This window comes from Pinus tabuliformis, chromosome 5_2 (assembly GCF_031772625.1).
Source record: "Pinus tabuliformis cultivar Carrire ecotype Pingquan chromosome 5_2, CPIR1, whole genome shotgun sequence".
Classification (NCBI taxonomy): Eukaryota; Viridiplantae; Streptophyta; class Pinopsida; order Pinales; family Pinaceae; genus Pinus; species Pinus tabuliformis.
The window spans coordinates 805,471,244-805,492,712 of NC_142306.1; the positions used below are offsets into that span (position 1 = coordinate 805,471,244).

Sequence of the window (21,469 nt, forward strand, 5' to 3'; positions counted from 1 at the left end):
GTTTGAAACTTATTGCAAATTTGGACAAATTTGTCAATTTCCTTCTAGAGACCCACATGAGTGACCTCGGTGCAATCCAGGTTATGGAAAGGTATTAAAACATTATTTTTGACAATAACATCTCTCGATTTCTTCAGAAGCATGACAAAAGTGTGAAAGCCCCAAATTGGTCATTTCTGTACTCTACTGGCTTGTGAAGAAACTCGGCGATGGAACCCCGTGAAAAAATGAGCTTAGCAAAACCGTCATTAGTAAATCATGAAATAATCATCTTTAATCATATAAAATCTAAGAAAACTAATGATAGTCAACCATAAGATATAAAATGTGATTTGGCGACAAGTTGATGGAATTAGGGTACGGAACGGGTTAAAGACCTAGGGTTTTAGCATACATGGTGATATTGCATGATGAAAACATGGGAATTTTTTAGGCCCATCAAACATGATGACTAAATCGCTACAATGTGTATCATCGGAGGTAAGAAGTTTTCCTTATTATGATGGTTTAACTGACATAGATAAATTTTTGGATGCATTTGAAAGGGAAGTGCAGAGAAGCATTACTTTCAAGCCTTGGATTTGGTGTTGCATGCTACACATGCAAAATGGTGGGGTACGCATAAAGACAATTTTGATGAATGACATGAATATAGAAAAATGATGAGGTTGCGGTTTGGTCATCCAAAAGTGCGACTGATAGAGAAATATGATAGGAGAAGTGATCCACGTGATCACTTAGCAAAATGGACTGACGTTTATGGAGCAGAGCCACAACCTGAGTGGGTGAATTTGTTTTTTCATATTTTTGATGTAATACTGATGAATTGGTACCTGGAGATAGAGCTTCGCCATGGCAAAAACGAGTGGGATGTTTTGAGACAAGGATTCTTGATGGCATTCAATTTTGAGGATGGATTTGAATGCATTGATGAGGCATTGTAGGAAGTCTACGCAACGATCTTCAAAATACCGCAAGATCCTTTGGATTTTATTCAACCAAATTGGACCACCGAGCTAAGCCACGCGCTAGAGTGCTACAATGTGACTTCTGAAGAAGAAGATGAGGATCTGAGGAACATTAATATCCCAGAGGCAGAAGGCCACCGCGAAGTTGAGGGACCTCAAATAGAAAATCCAGATATAACCGCACCACTAAAGACTAGACAAGTAAACATTGGCACAGAGGTGGAGCCAAAGTTTGCAAAGATAGAGAACTACTGGGATGATACTATGGTGGATAAAATCATTGAGTTGCTTTGAAAATACCAGGATTTGTTTCCCACAAAGTTTTTAGACTTAAACGGTATCATAGGCAATTTGGGAGTGATGAAAATAACCTTGAAACCAGATGTGAAGCCTATTAAGCAGAGGCCATATCGCCTTAATCCCAAGTACAAGGAAAAGGTCTGCTTGGAGTTGGACAAGATGCTTGTAGTAGGTATTATTGAACCAACAGAGGAATCCGATTGGATGAGTCCAATGGTAGTTCAGGAAAATAAGCAGAAGGATGAAATAAGGTTTGTGTAGATCTCAGGAAGCTAAATGATGCTTGCATCCATGATCCTTTTCCAACTTCATTCACAGATGAAGTACTAGATAATATTAGTGGGTAGGAGGCCTATTCATTCACTGATGGGTTCTCTGGATACCATCAAATAAAAATAGCACCAGAACACAGGAGTAAGACGACCTTCGTGATTGTGTGGGGATGATTTCAGTATACTGTAATGCCTTTTGGACTTAAGAATATGCCGGTGATATTTTCACGCGTTGTCATCATGGTGTTCAAAGAGTTCATTCACAAGTTTTTGTAGGTATACTTTGATGACTGGATGGTGTTTGGATTGGTAAAGTGCCAGGTATCTAGTTTGCGCTTGATGCTGGATGCGTGCAGACAATATCAGATCACGCTAAATTTGAAGAAGTGCTTATTTTGCGTCCCTTTCGGAATCTTACTTGGTCATGTGGTATGCAGACAAGGATTAATGGTGGACCCTACTAATATCGTAGTCATAATCAATTTAGAGGCACCAAGAAATGTTAAACAACTGCGCGCAACGCTGGGTATGGGATACTATCGGAAGTTCATCAAGAGTTATGCTCAGATTACCACGTCAATGGAAAAGCTATTGAAGAAGGATGCTACGTTCTGTTGGAATCAAGAATGCCAGCAGAGTCTGGATGTATTGAAGGAGAATATGGTCATTGTGTCGATCCTAGTCTTCCCAAATTAGAAGAAGGAGTTTCATGTGCATGTGGATGCTTCATGTATTGCGTCGGGAGCAGTACTAACACAGGTCAGTGAGGAAGAACTGGATCACCCGATAACGTTTGCAAGCAGGAAGTTGTCTAAGGCTGAAAAAATTATTTGACAACAGAGGGTGAAGTTTTGGCCATGGTGTACGCACTCCAGAAGTTTAGACATTACTTGCTAGGCGAACACTTTAAGATGCATACCAACCATTCTGCATTGAAGTACCTAGTCAACAAGCGTGTGTTGGGGTGAAATATGTAGATGGCTGCTATTGTTTTAGGAGTACGATTTTGAAGTAATTGTGAAGACAGGATGATTGCATGTAGGACCAGATCATTTTTCGTGCATTGAAATAGGGGAGGAGCCTACCAATTTAGAGGAGAGGTTTCCTAACATGCAGATCTTTGTGGTGCATGTAGCGGACAATCATTTTGCAAACATTATCCACTTCCTGACTACAGGAATGGCTTTAGAAGGATATACCAGTCAACAGAAGAAGGAATTAGTGGTGTGCGCGACAAAATTTTATGTTAATGCTGGCCGTTTGTATAAAATGGGATCACATGAGATATTGTGATGCTATGTGCCTAATTTTGAACGGAACAATGTTCTCACTGAAGCTCATGGAGGAGCTGTGGGAGGCCATTATGTAGGGAAAGCAATAGCACAGAAGATTTTACGCACTGGCTTTTAGTGGCCGACGTTGCATAAGGATTCCAAAGCGTATTGTAGGGCATGTGATGCACGTTAGAGGATGGGTAGGCCATCATAGAGGGATGAGCTACCTCTGTATCCGTAGGTATCATTACAGCCAGTTGAGAAATGGGCAATTGATTTTGTAGGCCTAATTCAGCCTCCAGGCAAGAATATGGGTGCACGATACATCATCACCGTGACTGAGTATTTGACCAGATAGGTAGAGGCACAGCACATGAAGGACTGTATAAGGGAAACAACATCGAAGTTCTTATTTGAATATGTGTTGACCAGGTTCGGTTGACTGAAGATTTTGGTGAGTGATCGTGGTACGCATTTCCTTAATGAAACGATCAACGTGATGACTAAATAATTCCAAGTTTATCACCAGAAGAGTATGCACTATCATCCTCCGTCCAATGGGACAATTGAAACTTTTAATAAGATATTGGAAAACGCGGTGACAAAGGTTTTCAATGCAAAGAGGAATGACTGGGATGTGCACGTACCAGCGGTGTTATGGGATTATATAACTACTTGTAAGAAGCTTACTGGTCAATTCTAAAGGCTTAAAATCTGTGCATTTTGAACCGGAGCTCCCTTGCCCTGCCCTTCCTCAGCCCCTGTGGCCCTCTGCAGGCCTTCTGCCCGGCAGCCCCTGCTGCTGGGCTCTCCGTCTCCGATTTTGGCTTGCCCACACCTCGACTGATCCTGCGATCTTGATTCGGCTCTCGGTCCATTATGGCCCCTCCGGAGGCACCACCGGAGGAGGCTTTCCAGCAAGCGTTCTCCGACCTGGTTCGTTCTCTTCCACCTCAGTGAAATCGTCCCTCAGTTACGAAGTTTGTGAAAAAACTGGAAGGGTTGCAGGAAGTTTCTCTGCCTCCAACCTTGCCCCGTATGGTTGCCCTTGCCTTAGTTGAAAGAGGCCTTATTGGACAATTTACAGGTCTCTGGCCCTCTCCAAAAATAGTGCAGAGGTGGGTAGAAAGGAACTGGTCAAACAAAACTCAAGGGAAAATATCTATCAGATTTTGTGGAAAAGGATACTTTACATTTCATTTTGAAACTAAGGAAGATAAGGACCTGATCTTTCGTAATGGGCCTTATTTTATGGATTCTAGAGGACTGTACCTCAATAAGTGGACTCCAGACTTTGATCCGAAGTTGGATATCCCCAGTGTTGTGCCTGTTTGGGTCCGTCTTCCACACCTCCCCCTACACTGCTGGGGAGATGAGTCAGTGTGCGCTATAGGGAATGTTGTAGGGAAATATATTGATCGAAGCGAACCTAAAGACAACATGCAGGCCTGTGCTCGCATTTGTGTTGAAGTTGATTTGGGGAAAGGCCTGCCAGAAGCCATCAAGCTAAAGGTGGATGACTGGACCCACATTCAGCAGCTTGACTATGAACAGATCCCCTTCAAGTGTAAGGTATGTCACGAATATGGCCACTTTGCAAATCGATGCTCTAAACTTCTTAATGTAGCAACTCTCCACAAGAAGAATAATGGGAAACAGTAAAACAAAAAAAAAGACAGCCCCTAATACCATCCCTACTCATGAAGCTGGCCCTATCCCTCGTCCCCCTCCCAATCCCACTCCCCCATCTCCACCCCCCTCCTCCTCCCTTCCTCCCCTTCTTAGCCAGCCTGATCCCCATTCCTCCTCTCCTTCCTCTAATCCCTTTCACATTCTTTCCCAACCCGAGGATCCCCCTTCTCCAAAGATTCAATCCCCTTCTAAATCTTCCCTTCCCTTGTCCATTTCCTCTTCCCTCCCTTCTGATCCTCCCCCTCTCAGAACCACAAGAAGCAATTCCAAGGAGCATGGATCCATTCCTGATAATCAAAAGAAGCCTGGAAGAAAATCTACCAAACAACACAAAGATGAAAATGCACAAAAAGACATAGCATTGGGTATTCAGAACCCTATAGAGTCTTATATACAAGTGCAGATAAACAAGGATTTAGTAAATAAAGACTTGGGAGGAAGAGCAACTCCCCGCATCCCTCTGAAATGATGAAAATGCTCTCTTGGAACAACAGGGGATTGGGGCACCCCACCAAAACAAACGCCTTAAAAGATCTTTTAATTCAAGAAAGACCAGAGATAGTTCTACTTCAAGAAATAAAACTGGGACAGGCAGAGATGAATAAAATTATTGAGAAGCATAAGTTTTATAAAGGATGTGTGTGTGATTCCAGAGGGGCTTCAGGAGGAATCGCCACACTTTGGCTTCAAGACAAATGGAACAAAATAGCAGAAACAGTGGAACAACACTGGATAAAGATTACTTTGAAGAACAATATGAGCAGTTATTAGCTAATCATCTACAATGTTTACGCTCTGAATCATTATAGAGATAAGGAAGCTTGCTGGAACTCACTCAGCAATAACATAGCAGAGGAAGAGAATGGCAATATAATTCTAGGTGGCGACTTAAAGCTTATCCTGCATGCTAATGAAAAATGAGGAGGTAGCTTTACTCCTGATCCCTTTAGAAATCAGTTGGAGAATGTTATGCAGCTTGGAGATCTTGTTGATATTGTTCCAAAGAATCGCAAGCTTACCTGGAGCAACCGTAGGCTAGGAAAAAGCAATATAATGGAAAGGCTAGATCGAATATTGGTAAATGTGTCTCTTCTCTCCACTTTTGCAGATGTCCAAGCTTCTATTCTCCCCTTCGCTGCTTAGGATCATTATCCCACTGCCTTATCTCTTGAATCCCATCGCCCCCTGGGCTCTATCCCTTTTAAATAAGTTCTTTATGGAACGAAATTTCAGCTACCAAAATTCTTGTCTAGCAAACTTGGCGCCAACATGTAGAAGGCTCACCAAGCTTCATATGGGAAAGCAAACTAAGAAATGTAAGGAACGCTCTCAAGAACTGGGCAAAATCTCAATATAAAGAACCAGAAGCAAAGAAGCTAGATGTGAAAGCTAAAATTGAAAATTTACACCATGCAATGGAAAACCAAGAGTACCTTCAAGCAAGGAAAAGCCAAGAAGAGGACCTCTACAGTCAACTATACAGTATCAGAAGAGAAGAGGAAGAAAAATGGCGAATAAAATCAAGACAGGTTTGGTTGAAAAGTGGGGACAGGAATACAACCTTCTTCCACAAGCAAGCAACTGTTAGACAAATTAGGAGCAACATAACAGCTATTATAGACAGCGCAGGTAATCAGCACAATGATCAAGCTTCCATTAAAAATGTGGCTACAGCACATTTTAAAGAGCTCCTATCTGAAAAAGGGGAAGAAGAGAATTACGCTGACTTCTTACAACATTGCCAAATAAAATAACAGCAGAAGCCAATGAAAGACTGACTGAAGAGATAAAGGAGGAAGAAATCTTGGGAGCAATCTGGGGCCTCCAGCCTGACAAAGCTCTAGGACCGGATGGTTTCCCAATTTGTTTCTATAGGGAGTATTGGGAAACCATCAAAAAGGATCTCATCAAGTATTACAAATGGATACAAAGGAAAAATAAAATGGGAGGCTTCACAAATTCAACCCATCTTGTCCTCATTCCCAAAGAGAACCGCCCCTCTTCTTTTTCCCGCTTCCGACCTATATCCCTATGCAACTCTTCATATAAAATTTTCACAAAAGTCCTCGCCTCCCAACTCAAGCCTCTCTTGCCAAGTCTTATTTCTGAAAATCAAGGCGGCTTTATGGCCAATAGACAAATCTCTGACTCCATCCTATTAGTCCAGGAAGCCATCCACTCAAGCCTCTCTAGGAAGGAAAAGGGCTTCATTCTGAAATTAGACTTGGCAAACGCCTTTGACAGAGTCTGGCACTCCTTTCTATTTGCTACTCTTCAAAAAATGGGCTTCTCTTCCCCCTTCATCAATCTCATAAGAACCTACATTTCTGGACCTTGGATTGCCCCCCTTATCAATGGAAGGCCCGGCCCTGCTTTCCAATCTTCAAGAGGATTGAGGCAAGGTTGTCCTCTCTCCCCCTACTTATTCATCTTAATGGTTGAATCCTTCAGCTGTGTCCTCGATCATAAGCGACAAGCAGGCCTCATCACCGGAATCAAATTTGAAGATGGAGTTAAAAACATCAATCACTCCCAATTTGTTGATGATACCCTGCTGATAGGAGGAGCATCTGCAATAATTGCCCGAAGATTCAAGATCCTATTAGATAAGTTTATGAGATACTCTGGGGGAATGATAAATCATCTCAAAAGCTGCATTTACGGTTGGAATGCTTCAGCTCAAACGCTCCAAAATCTATCCAACATCTTTGGGGTGTCGTGCAAATTAAATTGGGACCACTTTAGTTACTTGGGAATGCCAGTGAGCATGGGTCGTGCTAGAGCTGAAATCTGGGACAAAATGCTTGATAAATTGAAAAAGAAAGTCCACAACTGGGGATCCTTCTGGCTCAACCCAGCTGAGCGTATGATGCTCCTAAAATCAAGCCTATCTTCTCTTCCTTTATATCAGTTCTCCTTTGCTCAGGTGCCAACTTCTTTTCATCACAAAATGGAGAGTATTCTCAAACATTTCTTTTGGCAGGGTGGAAAAATGATAAGAAAAAATACAACCTGGTTAGTTGGTGTTGAAAAGTGTGCAACAAGAAATGTTTGTTGAGAGTGCAACAAGATGATGGAGCTTAGTGAAAAGAGTCGCCTTCACTAAGTGGGCCCGTGGGCTATTTTTGGCGCAAGTCTATTTTTAGACTATGTCTATTTTTAGACATATGGATCATGTCTATGGATTGCAGGTTACTGTTTATGGATGATTGATCAAGTTGGGAAAAAAATAGATGGACTTCTATTTTTGATGAAAGTGTGAGTGATCACAGTGTGAGTGATCAAAGTCAAAAATAGAAAAGTCAAATATTATTATCTCACAATAATATTTGGACTATAAACTTAATCTTATTCTCTTGGAGCACTTCAGGATGAGCTACGGATGTGGTACATGCAGATCCCAGAGGGAAATACGTGGTTACCTATGGGATGACTAATATTTGCATGCAGGACTTCAGTTAGAACTCAAGTGAGTTGAATTTAGTGGACTGGAGGTGCAGTTGATGGAGTTGTGTTCAGTTTAGCTTTGTTAAACTGGTTGTATTTAGTCTAACTGATCAATAGACTAGAGATGAGTTGGGTAAATTAGTTATTAATTAATTCACAAGTTATTAACTCATAATAAAACTATAGAATACATCAGTTAACTCAGTTGCATGTCAGTGCATGTTCAGTTCAGCAGGGACAGGTGTTAGACAATCAGATTGCTATCAATTGTGACTATAGTTGTGCACCAGATCTTGCACAATAAAGGGATTGAGTATGCCAATGAGTTTGCTCATGTATTTTCCCACATTATAGCTTGTTCTCACGTCCAACAAAGTGTGAGTGACTATTTTGCAGGTGAAATACGAGTTTGGGAAGCCATTCTCATCAGTTCTTGAGCAGGTATTGAGCAGTGGAGGCAGGCAAGCAGTGGAATAGATTTGGAGATCAGATCTTAGTTGTATTGTGTGTAACAGGTGGAGCTGGTACTGTATTGCTTGTGATAAGAATTGTACTTTGTAATGTTACATGATTCAATCAATATAATATACAGATAGTGTGGGGTTTTTAGCGAGATGCTTTCCCCGGTATACATACTGTGTTTATGAGTTTGATTGATGCTTCTATGTGCGCCTGTGAATGTTTTTGCTTCTGTAAATTGATGATCAACGTAGAGGAGATTATGTATTATACATGTTCCACTTATAATTGTATGATCAAGATAATATCTGTGAATATGTGTTAAATTATTCAAAATTTCTACATGGTATCGGAGCTAGATTTGTAGAGAATTTGCAGGAAATTTCTACATGGTATCGGAGCTTCTTGATTTGTAGAAGAGATTTTTACAGGATATCAAGCAAGGATTGATCATCAGATCTACTATTCAGGAAGTGTTTACATTCTATTTCTTCAGGCAGAGTCTGTAATCGGGCCAGGTAGCCTCTGGATTCATCCTTCTTTTGGAAGGTGAGATATCCGGTGAATGCCCAGACAGTCAATCTCTGTACAAGAAATACTTTGTTCTCACAAATTCTAGATCGGAAGCGGTTGAGTTTTGAGCTAGTGGAATTCGGATTTAATTCCAAAGCAAGAGATAAACTCAGAAACATTCAGTGTGAGAATGGAGACAGTATGCCCAGGTATCTCACGAAGTTCACCCAATGCCGGGATGAGCTGGGAAGTGTGGGGGTGACTGTCGGATGAGGATGGTGAGTCTAGGACTCCTTGACCTTCCTAAGAGTCGGCATAGCTACCAGGACTCGGTGAATGGAAGGGAGAAACTGCCAGGATGGGAGAGACTTTGGTCGGATCTTGTGTAGGAGGAGATTAGACGGAGCACCAGAGACAGTTCTTCATCCATGCAGGATGAGGAGAACTGTGCCTTAGCGAGTAAGGTGAAGAAGGGGAAGGAGAAGGTTTCTCTTTCCAAATCTTGTACTTCCAATGATGGGAAGAAGGTTGACAAGTCGAAGGTGAGATGCTTTCATTGTCATGATGGAGACTTAGTGGTTGAGAGGGAGCATACATTACCTCTCAACATGCAGAGCTAGAAGAAGTCTCAGACGATTGTGGAGGAGCCACGATTGGTGCAGCAGCTTCAGGAGGTTGTGGAGCAGCCACAACAAGGGAAGCTGAGAGGAGATCGAGTAGAGACATCTACTCATCCAGAAACCTCCAGTAGCGGGAAACATCAAGCCAGGTGGGCTGAGGGATCGCATGCAGCCATACCTCCAGGTAGGAGGTGGGGTGATGTGGATTGATTGTCCCAAGGAGGAGGGGCAGGATCCTTGAGGTACCCAACCTCTTGGATGAGACCTTGCTACGGGAGCCCCGATGTGTAGTAGCAGGAACTGACTGGTTGGGTAGAGACAGATGCGGATGGAGCAGCAGAGAGAGCGGCAGTGCAGGGAATCCCAGGACAGCGCATAGCTAGTAGGCTGCAGCAATGCGAGAGGCACAAGTGTTTTGCACAGTGCTAGGTGGCACAGAGAGGTGTGCAATGGTGCGAGATGCATGGATATGTTGCAGTAGCGCAGATGTCAGAGAGGGAACACTTGTAAGCAGCAGGTAGAGCTTCAGCATCAGAGGGTGTTTATATCCCAACAGGGAGGTCAGTTGGGAGGTGCAGTGTGGATGCAATGCTGGGAGATAGAACCAGCAGCAGCACAGATGCAGTCAGAGATCAAAGTGATAGAGGCTAGAGCAATCAGATACTGAAGAGCACAGAGATGTAGAGTTTCAGTCGACAGAGGCAATAGCAGTTAGAGACTTTGATGACAAAGCAAGTGGACCGGCCAGATGTGTTGCATGGAGAACATTCCAGAGTTACAGGATCGGGTTTGAGAGGAAGCCTTTCTTGTTGAGAGGGAGTGTTGAAAAGTGTGCAACAAGAAATGCTTGTTGAGAGTGCAACAAGATGATGGAGCTTAGTGAAAAGAGTCGCCTTCACTAAGTGGGCCCGGCAGGCTATTTTTGGCGCAAGTCTATTTTTAGACTATGTCTATTTTTAGACATATGGATCATGTCTATGGATTGCAGGTTCTTTTTTATGGATGATTGATCAAGTTGGGAAAAAAATAGATGGACTTATATTTTTGATGAAAGTGTGAGTGATCACAGTGTGAGTGATCAAAGTCAAAAATAGAAAAGTCAAATATTATTATCTCACAATAATATTTGGACTATAAACTTAATCTTATTCTCTTGGAGCACTTCAGGATGAGCTACGGATGTGGTACATGCAGATCCCAGAGGGAAATACGCGGTTACCTATGGGATGACTAATATTTGCATGCAGGACTTTAGTTAGAACTCAAGTGAGTTGAGTTTAGTGGACTGGAGGTGCAGTTGATGGAGTTGTGTTCAGTTTAGCTTTGTTAAACTGGTTTTATTTAGTCTAACTGATCAATAGACTAGAGATGAGTTGGGTAAATTAGTTATTAATTAATTCACAAGTTATTAACTCATAATAAAACTATAGAATACATCAGTTAACTCAGTTGCATGTCAGTGCATGTTCAGTTCAGCAGGGACAGGTGTTAGACAATCAGATTGCTATCAGTTGTGACTATAGTTGTGCACCAGATCTTGCACAATAAAGGGATTGAGTATGCCAATGAGTTTTCTCACGTATTTTCCCACATTATAGCTTGTTCTCACGTCCAACAAAGTGTGAGTGACTATTTTGCAGGTGAAATACGAGTTTGGGAAACCATTCTCAACAGTTCTTGAGCAGGTATTGAGCAGTGGAGGCAGGCAAGCAGTGGAATAGATTTGGAGATCAGATATTAGCTGTATTGTGTGTAACAGGTGGAGTTGGTACTGGATTGCTTGTGATAAGCATTGTACTTTGTAATGTTACATGATTCAATCAAGATAATATACAGATAGTGTGGGGTTTTTAGCGAGATTCTTTCCCCGGTATACATACTGTGTTTATGAGTTTGATTGATGCTTCTATGTGCGCCTGTGAATGTTTCTGCTTCTGTAAATTGATGATCAACGTAGAGGAGATTATGTATTATACATGTTCCGCTTATAATTGTATGATCAGGATAATCTCTGTGAATATGTGTTAAATTATTCAAAATTTCTACATGGTATCAGAGCTAGATTTGTAGAGAATTTGCAGGAAATTTCTACAGTTGGAAATAAGTTATCCAAAGCCAGGAAAAAGGCGGGCTTGGAATCAGATCTCCATTGTTCACTAACTTAGCCTTTGGTGGCAAGATTATTTGGAGATTGTTAGAGGAGCAGCAAGCTTGGTGGAAAAAAGTCATCGAGGTCAAATATCTTAACAGTCCAAGGCAACAACTGCTAACAAGTGAAATACCTGTAAGGAGCAGCACAGGTATTTGGAAACTCTGCAAAAAAGCCATCTCTTTTATGGCACAAAATGTTTCAATGGTTCCCAAAGGTGGCAGTAAAATCAACATTGGAAGCGATAAGATAATGGGAAATAAAGCCATCAGCAGTTTCCCAGGTATGGAACCAATCATCTTCTATTTCCAAAGCAAGGGATTATACCACTTAAATCAAATTTCACATTGGGATATAGATTCACAGGCGTGGAAGGGATGGAGCTTCCCTCCCATCCCTGTTCATCTCAAAGAAGCCTTCAACAATTTCCAGATCCATCTCCATAACATCGCGCCTATATCTAAAAATGGTGTCGACGGTTTACATTGGGACCCTATGGGTTCAAGCTACTCAATTCAGGTAGGCTACAATTATTTATGCAACATGGATCACCCTAATTCTCCTTGGACATATTGGAAAGCAATCTAGAAAGCTGAAGTTATCCCCAAAGTTAAATTCTTCATGTGGACCCTTTTAAAAGGGAAGACTCTCACCTCAGAAAATCTGCAAAAGAAAGGTATCATGGGTCCCTCCTGATGCCCGAATTGTCATGAAGCTGAAGATACCATGCAACATCTCTTCATTTCATGCCCTTTCACCATCTCCTGTTGGAAAGGCATAGCCTCCTTTGACTCTTTCACCTGGAATTCACATCAGTCCATTGGCGAAGCCTTAAGCATCTGGAAGAAAAGTTATCCCTGGCAAAATAAGAAAAATAGCATTGCCAAGAGGGTCTAGGATGCCCTCTAATACGCACTCTTATGGAAAATATGGATTACAAGAAACCACAAGGTTTTCAGGGACCAAGAGACTTTAACCAGACATCTTTGCAGCAAAGCCAAAAGTATGGCAATAGAAACTATTAGAGTCGGTCTTTACATCCCTCCGTCAGAGATCATTTCTCTTATTGCATTTCATTTTTAGGTGTCTCGCTCAATTCACTCAGTTGCATTTCTCTAGGAGCATGCCATAATCTAACGGAAGGGTCTTGTCATTCATTATCCCTCATGCCTTATCCATGCTGGCTCAGGTCTGTTCATCAAAAGCAAGCTTTAAAGTCACTTACAATCCTGTTTCAGTTTCTAGATCAGCAAGAGTCATTTCAGTCATTAGGTCTAGGGTTAGTCAATTTGGTCTTCAACAATGTCTAATAATGCCAGCAGACTCATGAGGGAGGTCCTTAATAAGTTTTCATTTTTAATATTTTCATCATCATATGCGCGACTATGACTTTTCTTCAAAACTTTGTTTTGAAGAAAATTCGTCATTTTGCTTTGTAATAAATTGTCATGTAATTTTCAAAAAAAAATTCAGTTGTTGAAATCTCCAGGCACAGCCCTGGTCTTCCTTTGTCAAGACATGCCACTATCCCTGCAAAAAATTGACAAAAGATTCATCACTCAAGCCAAAAAATCAAAAGGGAAACAAAAAGACAGAGTTTTATTAATTGTGAAAAAAGTGCCAAGTCAAAACATTACAAAGTGGGTGTGTGAGAAGCAAAAATCAAATCCATCACTATAAGATGTTCTCATGGTTTTAAAACATTCATTTGCATCTAAGAGGTCAAAGAGGGTTGAAGTCTAGTGTTGAGAGGGCAAACTTGCAAAGTTTCAAGCCAAAGTTGCGTTCAAAGCTAGCGCAGCACATAGAGCAGGTGTGCGGCGCACTAGGGAGGCGCAGCACATTGGGCACGATCATCCAGTGTATTTTTGAATGGGCACGGCGCACCGGGAAGGCGCGGCGCGTTGGGAAAGTTGCGCGGTGCACTCAGCCGACTGGCCCGAAAAGTTCCAGAACGGCCTCTGAACGCCCAAAACGTGCAAATTTCTCTTGATTTCAAGTAGGATGGGCTGCTCCTTCGCTGTTCATCCATCCAAGTTTATGGTGTATATTTTGTTTGATGTGGTGAATGCCAAAACAAAATCTCAAACCCTACCATGTTAAAATCTTCATATGAAAAGTGTTGTTTAGGGTTTCAAAAATTTTTTGCCACCAAGTTTATTCTTTTTTCCATCACTTTCTTTTCTCCTTGATTCCATTTTTTCCCTTGATGTCATTGTTCCCTATCCCCTAAAATTACTAAAACCTCTATCCCAAAATTCCCTTTCCCAAACTTTTAAATGTGAAACCCTAAACCCTATTCTCACATATAAATCCCAAACCCTCTCCCATATTTCCCTAACAAATCTGTCCCAATAGTCCCTAATCCCATATTTCTTTCCCCTTCCTAACAGTCCCTTGTTTCATTTGTTTTCCCCTTGGTGGCAGAGTTTAGGCACATCACTAAAAGAGCAGTTCAGCACAGTTTTCATACACCAGCATCTATTTCTCCAAGGCAGTTTGAATAACAACAGTCATGGCATCTGAGCATTCATCTGATTATGAAATGGAAACCCAAAGTGACTCACCCATGGAGGAGCATGCACCCCGAAGACCTCATAGAGGTGGTAGACATATCAGAGAAGAACCAATCACCCTCACTGAATTACAGGCCTACCCTCTTGCCATGTTTTGTTTCCAACATCATTCATGTTATGAGTTTTGTCAAAAAGTTGCTAATGTTCAATTTCATCATGAGTTGGCTCATCTATTTGTGCTGCATTTACATGGAGATCATGCTACCTTAGCTAGTGTCACCTTCACACTTACACCAGAATCTGTCTCACTGGCAACCGGCATACCAAACATTGGGGAACCATGGACCAAGAGGAAGAAGATTGACCGGTTGCAGTATGAGCCATACATTAAAACTGGTTTCTTGAGGCAGCTCAAGAGAGTGTTTCCTTTCCGATATCTTAAAGATGAATATGTTCCACTAATGAACTTAATCATGAAGTATTTCAGCTGTGAAGGATGGTTCTCTCGTTTATATGCTTATCACATCAGGTTGCTCATGCATTTCACCAGCGTATGGATGATGAACATTCCATATTTCATTTGCTGGAACATAGAGAGGATGACCACCCTTGTGCAGCACAAAACCCCTCAGTATCAACTTAACAATGTTTATCATTTTTCTCTTATTAATATTTTGGTGGTTCATCAGCTTGGATTACAGGGCATCACTTGGGATGATTTCAATTCTCGTGACTTCTTCAGAGCTTCACAGGGATTATCAGAGGTTAAGCATGAGACAGGTGGACCTTCTCATCAGTATTAGTGCCATGAGACCACTTATGTGTCAGTATTCATCACATATTATAGGGGCACTAGACATTTGTTTGTAGCAGCAAAGCGAGTGTTATCTCCACCCGGTGTGGAAGGTGTTGTTGGGAAAAGTATCCAATACGGAATGACCCTATCCCACTCTAAGGGTGATAGTACCTCAGCAACAATCAAAGCAAAGCTATTCGAGATTACTTCTTTATGAGATGTAAGAGAGGGGAGAAAGAGATCCACTAACCGATGTCTTCCGCTAATGTTGATCTGATCTTCTCTCCTTGCTGCTTGCTCCCAGCTCCCTGCTCTTTTACTGGCCCAGCTACACCAAGATCCTGCAAAATAACAAGAAGGGGAAACTACAAGAAGCATACATTCATAATTGATTCAAGGATTAGAATAAATCAAATATACAAGTATCAATACACCATTGAGACACATGCATATAGAAGAACCTCAAATGCTTTATTAATGGAAGAAGTAAAGTTCAGGAAGTGATACAACCATAAAAGGCCCAATCCAGCATCACCTCCCAGCAGAAAGAAATCTCCTCTTCACCTTCTTCAAGCAAATCACCCAATAGTTCTATACTCAAACCAACAGCACTTCCTTACATTCACAAGATTCCAACCTTCTTAGACCTCATGAGAGAGCTCTATATATAGGAGTTTTGGAGAAAGGATGAGTCAGCTTGAGGCTGGCATGAAGCTGACTAGTGTCCTCTCCCACTTCAGTTATTCTTCAGTTCTTGAGTCCACTTGGAGTTTCTTGCTTCCACTTGGAGATCTAGATCCTCTTACTCATCACAAGGCGAATTCCCTGATCCAAGTGTCATTTTGGAAGCTTCCTAGGCATTGACACCTTGAGGAATGACTGTGCCACTTGGCAAAACTCGCCCAGCGCAGGTAGCCTTCATTACTGTTGACATTCAGCGCAGGTACAGAGTGGAGCAATTGACATTCAGCGCAGATGCTCAGTGGAGCAGTTGACATGATCCAGAATTAGCTTGTTTTTTAGTGTTTTCAGGTGGAGAACTGATATTTAGTGTTGTGGTTTGCTGACCTTGTTCCTCTAGGGGTAGGAACAACATGTTTAGGGACTTTGGATCCCTTAGATTATCGACATTTCATGCTTCATGCTATAAGGCACAAAAATGTCTATAACAGTTGCCCCCTAAAGTATGAGGTCGTTTATCGGGTGAAATGCTTTATCAGGAGGATCCGAAGTTCATTCAATCGTCGAGAGGTGACCTGTAATAAAATACAATACAATACATTATTTTTTCATTCTGCTTTCATGATCTAGCTGAGGCGGGCATTCCCATGCTCAGCTTTATAAATTCATTTTGGTACATAGAACAGACGATCGTCTGATGGTAGACTGATAATTCTCTGTTGTAATTATCATCCTTTGAGTAGGATGATCATCTGCTGTAATGATGTACATATCAAATGTATTTATATTTCCTGAATATATATCGCAGCCCGGATGGAGGAAACTAGATCCGGGGTCTTCAAACTCGTTCGATCTTCACTCTAAGTACAAGTCGATCCATGTGAGAATTGCGCTGAAGTCGAACATGGAAAGACATCGCTTGATTACCGGTCAATGATGTAAACCATTAACAAGCGCGAGAGGAATCACCAATAATGATAATGACCCTCAAGGTACTGCAGTACAATTCACGTGGTGTGAATAAAGGACTTGGCGTCGAACACCACGCAAAATCTTCTGGTCGAAGGTCATTGATGTATACCTGTCGCCGGAAGTGAGAAACTTGCCATTGAGGCATCCAAGCTTCAAAGTACTGGGGGGGTTGTCCCTAGATCAACTTCTTGGATAATGAGCTGAAGTCGACAAGAAGCGATCCGTCAAAGGAGGGCCTTAATGAATCGCACATCAGTGACACGGAACGGAGCTAATGATTTTAGTGGAGGTGAAAACAATATGTGAAATATGATTCAGGGTGGCGATCATGGATGGATGAAGGATAATGTATGGCAGTGGATGGGACACGGTTGACTCTTTCTGAACAACATCTCTTGAACATATAACGACATTGATGTGATGGATCGGTAGCATTACCCCAAATGTGGATGGTTTGGTGAAGACCATGGTGATGAGACCGGTGAATGAAACAACCCAACCCGATGTGATACGGAGGACAAAGTGTCATGTTCAAGAGCGACTTGCTACCATTAAAGCTTTGAGGTTCTCCCAATTTTTCCCCAGTCATTTCTGACCAGTACCTCTTTATTTTTGTCAAGCTTGAGGAGGATAACATATGCTTGTTCTATAACCTGCCCTTCGGGCAAGCCCATCGCTATGTTTTAACGAGCCTAGCGATAGGGAAACTCGTTCTCGTCTAAAGACAAGTTTGTCGCTATTTAATCATTTTAACGAGTCTAACGACAAGGAAAACTCGGTCCTTTTCATTTTTAGAGAGTCTGAAAAGGTACAGAAAGTTAACTCCAAAATTCCTTTTTCGTCATCTAATCCCTTAAGTCCGAAAAAGTATAAAACAATACAGAAGGGATGAGTTTTCGATAATTTTAACGAGCCGAATAAAACAAGCGTTCGACCTTTTTGTGTAATAATCCCTCAGGTCCAAAAAGATTAAAATCTAGAGGAGGGATAGCTCTTCCGGTCCTTTTAACGAGCTGGAAGGCCAAAACTCGGCAAACTTTTCATATTTTACGAGTCAGATGAAAAGAGCTCAAAGAAGACTCGTCTTTTGAGGAACGAGTGATAAACAGGGATAGCAGCAGATTCCAGGTACAGGTTGGAATTTTCCAATCACGGTAGTGTCACAAGGATGGCTAAGTGAAATCACTCTTCGCAGCTGTTCCTCAAAATAGGTAAACAATCATATGGAGGTGAACGATTGGCCAAATGGAATGGAGGTGGCGGGTGCAAACACGACCAAGGCTTTTTATGGCAAATAAATTTACGATCACAATGGTTATTTACCGGGATAGGTTCATTTTTTATTTAAAGAGCTTGAATGCACCAAACAATGCTCAATCTTATGTTTATTTTTTAACGAGCATGAACTATGTGCTAAAACTGCTTGGATCTCGCTTTTCTATTTTTTAATAAGCATAAATTCCGCGGTAAAACTGCTCGATAATACCAGTCATAAGATAAGAAATGTCTCCTGTGAGATAGCTATTTTTTATGGAGCTTTATCTCACGAAGCTATGCTCCTAATTTGGCAAATTTTGACTTTTGCCCCACATCCTTTCTTTATGCAAGTTAGGAAACGACTAATCCCAAAAAACAGATAAATAACCGCTCTTTGCTTGCACTCCAAAAGGTTTGCATGCCCCCAGGTATAAAATACAATTTCAAGGCTGCCCCTCCTCTCCTCCACCTCTGCTTTTCTTTGGGTGTTCACAGCTACTTGTCGTCTTGCTAATCTAATGTTAACGATACTTGTCTTCTCGTTATTTTTAACAGGTCTTATGCGGTACTTATCTTCCCGTCAGCCTAACTTTTGACAGCTCCTTTGCAAGATCGCAAGAGGACAGCTACTTGCGACAAGAGAGCAGCTACTTGCGACAAGAGAAGAACACTACTCAAAGACAAAACATTAATGTTATTGAGGGAGGCTTGCCTCTTTCTGGTTACCCAAAGATTGTTTTGTTAACACCATCAAACGAAAACATTTCCTCGGCATTGTCTACCGAAGTAGACAATGGTGAATGACCTTTGTCAAACAAGTAACCTTGACAAAAGAATCATGTTCCAGAACAACCCCTCTTCCATCCACGGACGGGGTACAGACTAGTCATATTCTTTCGCGGAAATTCTACCTTATACCCAAGGTTTCCTCTGCCCAAAGCAGACCAGGATGCATGCCCCCTGGGTTCCAGTCCCATCTTTCTGAATCACTCGCACTCATCGGGAAGGAGGACTGGGGGTGGAGACATTTCTTGGGTGAATAGACCATTCAGGGTTGGGATATGACTATTTGCGATGCGTGATCCCGGAAATGAAAGTTGGTCTACGAGCTTGACCATTCTTCCTTCGTGTGGAAAACACATTACTCTAAAGAGTGAGGAGACTATAGCTCCCATGCAATATATATAGTCTCATCCAAGGAGTAGGTTATAATCCAAGGGTCCTTGAATGACCATCACGTTCATTTGAACGGTCTTCCCTTTCAATGTAACAGGTACATTGGGGAGGATCCCTAATGGTCGACTGGTTCCTTTATCAAAACCCGAGAGATTTCTTATCTCAGGCAAAAGCGCCGGGGAACCCAGTGCTTTCCAAGCAATAGAGGAAAGGATACTCACAGATGCCCCTTCATCAATGATAGTTCCAGCCATTACCATTCTGTAAATTTGGACTATGATTCTGAATGGTATATTGGCTGGCAACCGGGGTCCGCCTAGTTGATTCCAATCAAAGGATACAACCAGGTTGCTTGGTGGTGGGACCGAATACACGGCCGGATATGACCCTGACGATGTTCCTTCCTGCGATAAAGGAATGGGCGCATTGCCCTGATGCTCATCAGAGTCGGTGTTGATGAAAAGAATCTGGATGGTGTCATCCTTATTCTCTTCAGTGAGGGTGTCATTTGAAGATGAATCTTCATTGACGGTGTCATTTGAAGATGAAACCTCTGAAGGCGGAACCGGGTCAACTGCCATATCGACCTTTAGACTTTCGTCTGGTCTGGATTCAGTAGGTTCATTTTCAATGACTGACGCTTCAGCTGACCACTTGAGTGGGCCAGCCGTATTTTCAACCAACGAAGGACTTGGCACGAGTTTTTTGTATCTAGGAGGAAGTCTCAACGGTGAAACCGGGCGATCTTCCAAAACTCTCTTCGCTTCGTCTAAGAAGGGACAACGGTGGATGGCATGATCGCCTTCACACAGTCTGCAGGGGGATCTTGCTCCCCCTCTTTGTCTTGAACCTTCAATTTCGCTGGTTGACGGTAAGCATTCAACATGGCTATCAGAGGTTGATGCTCCCGAATTATGGAAACGAGGGGACCAGTCCCTTAGTATCCGGGGAATACAGGGACAATCTCTATGGAAGTGGTCTCCTCTACATATGACACATGGCGATTTAGGCCCGGTCTGTGCTGTGTGTGGATTTTTGTCAGATGTCTTTTGCTTGCCCCCAGTCGCCTTAGGCTCCTTCTTCTTCTTCTCCTTCTTCTTCTTCTCCTTCTTCTCTATGGGAGCTTGGCTTTTGCCGGCTCTACCTTGCGAAGATGAAGGATTGGAGGAAGAGTTATAGGAAGTAGAAGGCTGGTGGGCAGCTCTAGACTGATCTAACTGTTGACACGACTGTTCAGGAACCATGGTGTTCTGAACTACATTGGTTGAGAATAACCAAATTGGCAGGCCAATTGTCAGTCCTGGAAGCGACAATGTGGCCATGTGGGGCGCACCAACTTCTCCCCAAGAGGAGAAAGGACTAGGATTTCCATCATGTGGAATTCCTTGGTTGGGGCGTTCCATGTTCTCAACCTAAAGATCAACGCAGGAATAGGAGGTGATTATGTTCCGTTTAAAATAAATTTTATAACGACGCTTTAGACACAACTTGCTTTTTCACTTTTTAAGAGTCGAGAATAAGCTAAAGATGACTCTAGTCTCCTTCGATGTTTTAACGAGCCCGAAGTGACAAATGCTCGGATGGACTTTTTCAATTATAGAGTTTGAAAAACGCCAAAAGAAACTGCTCTGGAGTTCTAGGCAGAGGGTGTGCCAAACTTTTCGCAAAACCACAGAATATGTTTTACGGTACGAGTGGTCGATCTTCGTGAATGCGGTGTTCACTGCATTGCGATCAGTAGGGTGGCCGACACGGTTTCCTATGGATAAAGGCTTTATTCTTATAGGGGTCTCCCAATATATACGCGATGGTACGTGGGAGCACAAGTCCGTATTGATACTTATCGCTTCACCGTGGAGGAATCACCCAACCACTCAACGCTAAGATATCACGTTTAATGACGCCGGAACACGTCTCTAGCTTAGACCTCTATGTGTTTGCGTTATGTTTCAATGCGTTGTTATGTAAATTCAATTTATTTTAAGGTTGATCTTGTTTAGCAGTTTGCCTTTATGGATCACCACGAGATGTATGATAACACTCCTAAATGCAGCCTAAGATGATAAGCAAGCTTTTCAATCTTTCAACTTTGAAAATCTTAACTACTGAGGGAAAAGAAAGACAACATCTTTTCACACAGATCATAGAGCACACACTAATGCACTTTTTCCTAAATCAACATGCAAACTGTCATAATGCACATGCATAATGCAGGTATTTCTTTTCTCTTTCTTAATGTTTGTGCGATACAAAAAAGAAAGCTGTTGTATAACTTTGAATTCAATTTCAAGTGAAAGCAAACAAGTTTGTCCAAAATCAAAAGACACCTTAAGATTTACTTGTTTCGACACTAGAAATATATAAACTCAAACCATAT

At 42.0% G+C, this 21,469-nt stretch overlaps 1 protein-coding gene across 1 annotated transcript; it reads left to right on the forward strand.

Moving 5' to 3' along the window:
- The first annotated feature begins 3,852 nt into the window (after window positions 1-3,852).
- LOC149161760 (uncharacterized) lies at window positions 3,853-4,476 on the forward strand. The gene has a single exon (XM_089434990.1). The coding sequence runs from the start codon at window positions 3,853-3,855 to the stop codon at window positions 4,474-4,476; it is 624 nt and encodes a 207-aa protein (XP_089291116.1).
- The last annotated feature ends 16,993 nt before the right edge of the window (window positions 4,477-21,469 follow it).

Coding starts and splice junctions, on each gene's coding strand:
- LOC149161760 (XM_089434990.1), top strand. CDS start 3,853: ATGGTTGCCCTTGCCTTAGTTGAAAGAGGCCTTATTGGACAATTTACA.